This window comes from Loa loa (genome assembly GCF_000183805.2).
Source record: "Loa loa unplaced genomic scaffold supercont3.33, whole genome shotgun sequence".
NCBI classification, from domain to species: Eukaryota; Metazoa; Nematoda; class Chromadorea; order Rhabditida; family Onchocercidae; genus Loa; species Loa loa.
Genome location: NW_018108213.1, coordinates 346,147 through 353,047, shown reverse-complemented (window position 1 = coordinate 353,047; position 6,901 = coordinate 346,147). Strand labels below are relative to the sequence as shown.

Sequence of the window (6,901 nt, the reverse complement as noted above, 5' to 3'; positions counted from 1 at the left end):
GGGCACTTTCACTTTACCCATACGAGTGTCAAAACTTCCAACAGAAATGAAGTGCAAATAGCTGCATGAACTGCCATGCCTTTACTGGCAACCAGATCTTCCCACCCAATTTTGAAGTAGGTTTCCAATATTATGACTAATAGTGTTCCACTCACTATATATCATAGACTGGATTTGTGCCCCTTTACATGAAAGCGATAGATAAAGGTTCAGATTCTGCTCACTCTAATTACTGTAGTTACAGGATAATTTTCCAGCGTGTTTTATAACGTACGGAACAAAAATATAAAGTAGGATTTAGTTATATCTTCATTATACAGTAGTCAGTACTATGATACACTATAGCAGGAAAATAACATGATATCCTTGCTGATCATTTCTCTAGTGCTTTAATATGCAATAACAGAGGACAACCGTGTTTCTGACTGATTTCTGTGTTTGGTCGAATTATGACGATGGTAAACTATAGAGAAAATTCATTTATTTATATGAAAAATTTTCATTCATTTATTTATATGAAAAATCATGCTTCTTGTGTACCTTACACTGTATATGGAAGCAAAAAACCTTTAATGAGAATTAAAAATAATATTCTTTTTCAAGGACCAGAACTGTAGTCAACATCTCCCCATCTATTGTCACCGTCTTACCGACAGTGCGGATGATGATTTGTCGTCGTCGTTAATACCTAAAAATTCAGGAATGTAAGTATTTGGAGCAGATTTGCTATTCATCGATTTCATTTAAAAGTTTTTAAAACTTTATATTTCTCATTCAGTTTAGTAGAGTGTTTGCTAAGGAAAGTGCCAGTGGTTCGTGTTTAACCGGATTTTGCAATCCCTGCAGTTCTGGAAATTCAACCGATGCAACTAATAAAGTACGAGAAGAAAGGAAGTTGCACATATTGGAATTGGAGCTGAGAGCTCGTGCGATTGAAGCGCTTATTAGACGGAGTGATAATAAACCATAAATAGTCTTTATGTGATTATTGGCGAATAGGGTATATGTGAATGTAACAGTGCTGGAGGTTAGTGCATCGCATAATACTATTTCTTTGCCTGTGAGACGGGAAAAGCGCTCATATTTACGTCAAATTTTCGTATGTATAATGCAATAAATTCCCATTTGACATTATTTTAACATTTGTTATAAACAGTTTTTGCAGCTTAACAAATAACAGTTACGTTTTTGATGGTTGGTTAGTTTCTCCCATATTGTGCTTTAATAATACTTAAGACTGACTAAGGGTTTCGGTGTTAAAAAAATGATCAAAGTTTTTAATTTGCATTATGCTTCCTTTTAACCCTTTAGCGGGAACTATTGGGATAAATTTTAGTGAAAATATAGATTTCTTTTTGTAGTTTTGATAGTTTAGTGTTTGCTATAATAACACTTGTCTCTTAGAACCATTTGATCGCAGCTGATTAACAAATGGACATGATTTTATTGTCATGCTTGTTTCGCTTATTGTTTTATTGTTTAGGTCGAAATAAAGTGACTTGAAATATATTTTAGTGATTTGAAATATATACTTATTTCCATTTTCTGATCGTGATTTCGAAGGGAATTACTGCATTTTATTTTGCAGAGATTGATAAGTTAGCTCTTTTTACTACTGTAAATGAGCAACAAATCAGTGCTGTTTTTTGGAAAATATTTAGCACTTTCTCTTCGGCAATTAAGAGTCGAACATCCTAGCGCGAAATGTCGGCAGAAGTCACGGTTCGGTTGATTCTCTCGTTCTTGAAGTTTTTCGTCCGGTTTAACTTCATGGATTGTTTTAGCTTTTTATGGTGATGAATGCATTAGTAATGGCTTCCAATTTCATATTATAGAAAAACGGCTTTTCTCGTGGGGATAGTAGACGTGGACATTGGTTGTCAGTGCAGATCCACTATTGCGAAGGTGCCCGACGAACCAGATCCAGTTGTAAGCTGTCAGTTGAGGGGCAGTATTTTGTACAAAGTGTCATATATTTTCGCTATTATCAGAATTTATGGCATTTTTTTAATCCCTTAATTCCCTTTTAATCCCTTTCCCACTTTTCCTCTTCGAACCAGTCGCTGTCATCCCCCGCGGAGAACATAGGTCTAGTAGTTTGAATTGGAAACTTATTTCATATGTGTCACCCTTGCTTATCTTGAGTTTTCAGAAATTCTGAACTTTAAGGAAGCTGATATTCAAAAGAATTCTTAGTTTTGAAATTCTACTAGATATTGAAAAAAAAACTGACATTACATCTCGCTTGGAAACACAATAGAGCAAGCACATTCTTTAAGTATTGCGCGCCAACTGCTTTTTCCGATTCATGCAAATAGTCCCTTTTCAAAACAGTTGACAATCTCTAAAATTTTCGCATTTCAAGCGTAACACTATCTCCCATTCATAATTTACAGTACTACTATGGAATTACCCGGGTGTAAATGCAACCAAAAACAGTCCTTAATCTATAAACAAGACCTGTAAAGTATTGGCGTATTTGCTAGGACAATAACTTCACAGGCTACTCAATAATACAATTTTTGTAACACTGAACGGGGAAAGTATATTTTAGTGGAATTATCAGATTTTCAGTTTGGCTATGGATAGGAGCATATAATTGATTGATGGCATAGAATCTAAAGCTTTCTCTAATCGTTTAAAATAATTTCAAACCATTTTTAAAAGAAAAACAAGAAATGTAACTTTTCAGAGTGATGTATTGGTTGTCTTTCCTCGCACATATATTTGAAAATAAAGAACGAAGGATCCAAAATTGGTGAGTGGGATGGAAGTGTTTGTTTGAAAAAAGTTTCTTTGCAGGAACTGGTTGCAAAATGCAGGAAATAAGTGTACTGAGAACTACTTTGTTTTTGCAAAAATAACGGAGAGACAAAAGCATTCTTACTCCAGGAGAATGTTTACCACTTTTAGCTGCGGATCCAGCTCATATGTTCATTGTTACTGTTTAAGTGGTTCATTCCTGCTCAGTAACTTCAACTGTTCTGCTCAGTAGCTTCAATTATGATCATTATAATCATTTGTGATCATTATGATCATTTGTATCATTATTATATTATATCGTCGCATGGTGTAATGATGTCTCACAGAGTGAATGAAAAAGCATCCATTGATGATATTCTTGAACTTTGTAGAATAAATGATAATTTATTGAGTAACTTCGTAAATTGCTTGATTACCTAATCTTTGAAGTCCATTTGAAAGAGCCTAGCTTACTCCTTTAAAGCCGTGAAATAATAACTGTACAAGAGCAAACTCTTCATGAGCGACGTCCAACCTATCAGCATTGCCTACTCTAAGTTAACTTCGAAATTTTTCAAATAAATTGAGGAAATATCGTTGAGCTTGTTCTATGGAACGCAAAAGAAAATTCTTTGGAACCTAACCATAAAAGTGTTGAAAACCACAGTCACTGGTCTCCCTTGCTAATTTAGTCATGTCCTACGATCCTTTATTCTAATTATTACTTCTACTTGAACAATTTACAGTCAGGGAGTTCTTTTCTTATTCTTTTTCTTATCTGGGATTTTTCCCTCTCACCGATATAATGAGTTTAAGAGGAAATCCATTTGAAAGGAAACGAGTACAGAATTGGTGAAGAAATGACTGCCCGTGCATCAAAGGTTTTGCTGTCTCATTGTTGCGAATTACTGCATATTCCAGTTAACTGATCAGTTTTTAATAATTACGAAGCCATCTTAGGGGGTTAAATAAACCAATAAAAAATTTGTTTCGCAGTAATTAGTCAAAAATATTACTCCATAAGAGTGAATAATACGATAATTTTGATCAGCTCTTTCAATATATCTCATGACTCCCTTGAAAGGAGAAATTTTTTAGAGGAAATTTCCGGCTCTCAAATCATTAATTGAAATGGTTAATGATGATGTCATTGCAACATTTTATATCAGATTTTATTGCATTTAATATTCTAAACTTCGTAATTTAAATAAAATATTCGACATAATGTCCCTATTCAGCAGTAACTCAGGAATTGCAGTTCAAAATTAGTGAAAAAAAGTTTGTAGGTTTGTAATTAACTAGTAATGATTAGTTTTAAAATTTAATGGTGTTGTTAAAATTTCTTTGTTCGTTCTCCTTCCAGAACCTTATTTTCAAGACAAGTAATGCGGTAATCAATGCGTAACTATTTCGAAACCAGATCAATTTGATATCAGTCTGATGAGAAGATAAATGAAATGAAAATGAATGAGAACTCAAACGAATCACTTCGTTACCGAATTCGCTAATAGCAGTAGTTCTTGCATTGTATTATTTCCAATGGAAATAATATTTAAACGGAAGTAATATTGGAATGGAAAATATATTTGGAAGTAATTATCTGGAAGTAATTACCATAATTTACGGTTGTACATAAATGATTAGGTGCAGAAAAAAGTATCAGAGACAGTCATGCGATAACACTTGCAAGGAAAAAATTTCACTGCAGTTGCTACCAGTTGAAAATGAAAATTAAATTCGGTCACCAAAGAATCAAAACAAGCTAAATATCTATAAAGCAGTCTAGTAAAGTGTTTTAAAAAAACTAGTAATTTTGATCGGCTTATAAATAGTTGAAATATGTGGAGTAGATTGGATTGCTTTCTATACTTCGGAAAAATTATAATGAGGAGGATGAACACACCTTAATTAAGCAGTTCCACTCACTTTAAATAATGATTTATGATTTCGAAATAGTTGAATTTCTTCCTGAACATCCATTTTTGGGAGTACCAAAAAAGATTCAAATATGAACCGCAATTGAACAGCTACACGATATTATGAGTTCTAAAGTCCTAAACTTTTATCTTTAATCTTTAATTTCATTTGAAGAGAAGTATAAGATTTTTTGAAGACATTAATTAACTTTGAAAGAGTAGTCATACCAAGTTTATTAACACATGAAAAGTGAAGGACAGGAAGATAATTGGATCGAATTTTAGAAGTGTGCGACTGGGATATGAACTTAAATTTGCGTATTTCTAACATAACATTTAATATATTGGTATTTCGATCTAAAAAAAATTTGAATGTCCTCAAATGAAAATCGAAAATCTTGAAATAAATGAAATAAATGTCTATCCACCTTCCTATCTGTTTTCTGATTGAGTTACTACTTGTCAATTTGAAATTCTTAGACTACTTGCTTCACTTCCACTTGCATTTACCTTTTATATTAACAGTTGGTTATTTTTGTTCAAACTTGCAATTTTTCGTGGTGTCTAAACTTCTTGCAATTTAAATTTATAACTAATAGCTATGAATTGAATTAAGCGGTTATAGCTGGGGATAAAAATAACATTATAACTAGTACTTATAGTCTTCAAATTCTAACATGTCATAGCATACATTATTATAGTAACTCTCAATTATTTTTTCATTTCAATTGTCGTGCATGATTAGTAGTCGATAGACAGTTAAAACATGATAATGATAAGAATGTCTGTAAAGTGTACAATCGTTTTTGACAAAAGTTTTTGACACCACGATGGCACCTAAAGTGATTTAATGGACAGAAATAGCATTTGAAACAATTAATATTGACTGAGGTTCCTACGAGTCGGCAGGGATGGAGCAAAGACAATCATTTAAGATGTCAATTTAATTTAACAATTGAAGTTTTTGAAAATGGATATATTTCTATGCCAAATGGTTGATTATAAATTTTCTGTAGATTTACTATCTCTCCATTCGCTATCAATTCATATCTCATATCCGGACGAGCTCCTTCGATTATTTTGTGAACACTCCTGATACAATTTTCATTTTTAAAATGATTCTTCCTTCGACTAGCACATCTTGTTGTATTCTTCTGATGACTTTTTTTTGTTTTTTTTTTCAGATATCATAACTGAATTTCAAAAATCAATTTATATTAAATCAATAAATCAGGAAAATGATAATATATATTATTGTATCATAAAAACAGATTCAGTCGTAAATGGAAATAGTACTTATTTCTGTGATTTTTTTCACAAAAACCGTTAATGATTTTAATTAATTTTCATGTTACTAGTTGACTTTTCACAGATCTTCGACTTTTTCTACTTCCTCCTTTTAGGATATTTTTCCGCCATCCATTTAGGTTGTTTAAGCTTTATTTTCTGTTGAAAATTCATTAAAAAAAACAATTTAAAACGTCTAGTTAGAATTTTTCAATTCACAAGGTAAAGTAATTCAGGGAAAAATTTTTTTAGTAAAAATTTTTCAGAAGAACTGAAGCATATATAGAGACAAGATGACTACTTTTTAATTTTAATTACCCAAAGAACAAATGAGATACTATTTTTGGTTCGATATTTATTGCCAAAGAAGAACTGCCATCATGATAACTTTACTGTTTCCAGTTACAAAAAATGTGGGTAATTAGGTCAGTGCTTGCGGCTGGCATGAATAACGCCCCAAATGAATGACCAACAATTTATTTGGTGTTTTTTTTTTTTGAAATTTACATTAAATTTCAGCGGACCATGCTCTTACAATGTTCCCCCAAAACTATAATTTAATAAACTTGCCAATTTTCTTTCAAAGTCAGCAATTTTCAGATTTTATAAACTTCCAGTATCTTATCAAAATAACACCGCAAATTAAGAGTCATTCAGCTAACAGAAACGTTTCTTTTTTGGTTAACCTATTTTATGTTATTCCATGGATCTAATATTCCTGAATGAAGATGTCAATGGCTAATAGTTGGAAAGGATCAAAAATAGGTTGTGTATAGCATCTGCAATATTCCATACATTCCACTTCTACGTCTAGGATCATTTAGCGCGATGATAGCCTCTAAATTCTCATTTATTTTTCAATTTATAGTTTACTAGCTACACGCTGGTATTATGAGAAATGAAGTTGAACGGTATCGAAAGTAATGCGCACGATGAGCAGGTGACAAATGCGCCGT

General features: G+C 32.2%; 1 protein-coding gene across 1 annotated transcript in view; it reads left to right on the top strand.

Annotated features, from left to right (window-relative positions):
• Positions 1–970, top strand: part of LOAG_16999 (hypothetical protein) — a gene marked incomplete at both ends in the record, with an annotated part of 4,383 nt that extends 3,413 nt beyond the window's left edge. Inside the window, 2 exons of the mRNA XM_020449656.1 lie at positions 604–704; positions 784–970. Coding sequence (XP_020306796.1) covers positions 604–704; positions 784–970 — 288 coding nt within the window. The remainder of the gene's footprint in view (positions 1–603; positions 705–783) is intronic.
• Positions 971–6,901: the final 5,931 nt, after the last annotated feature.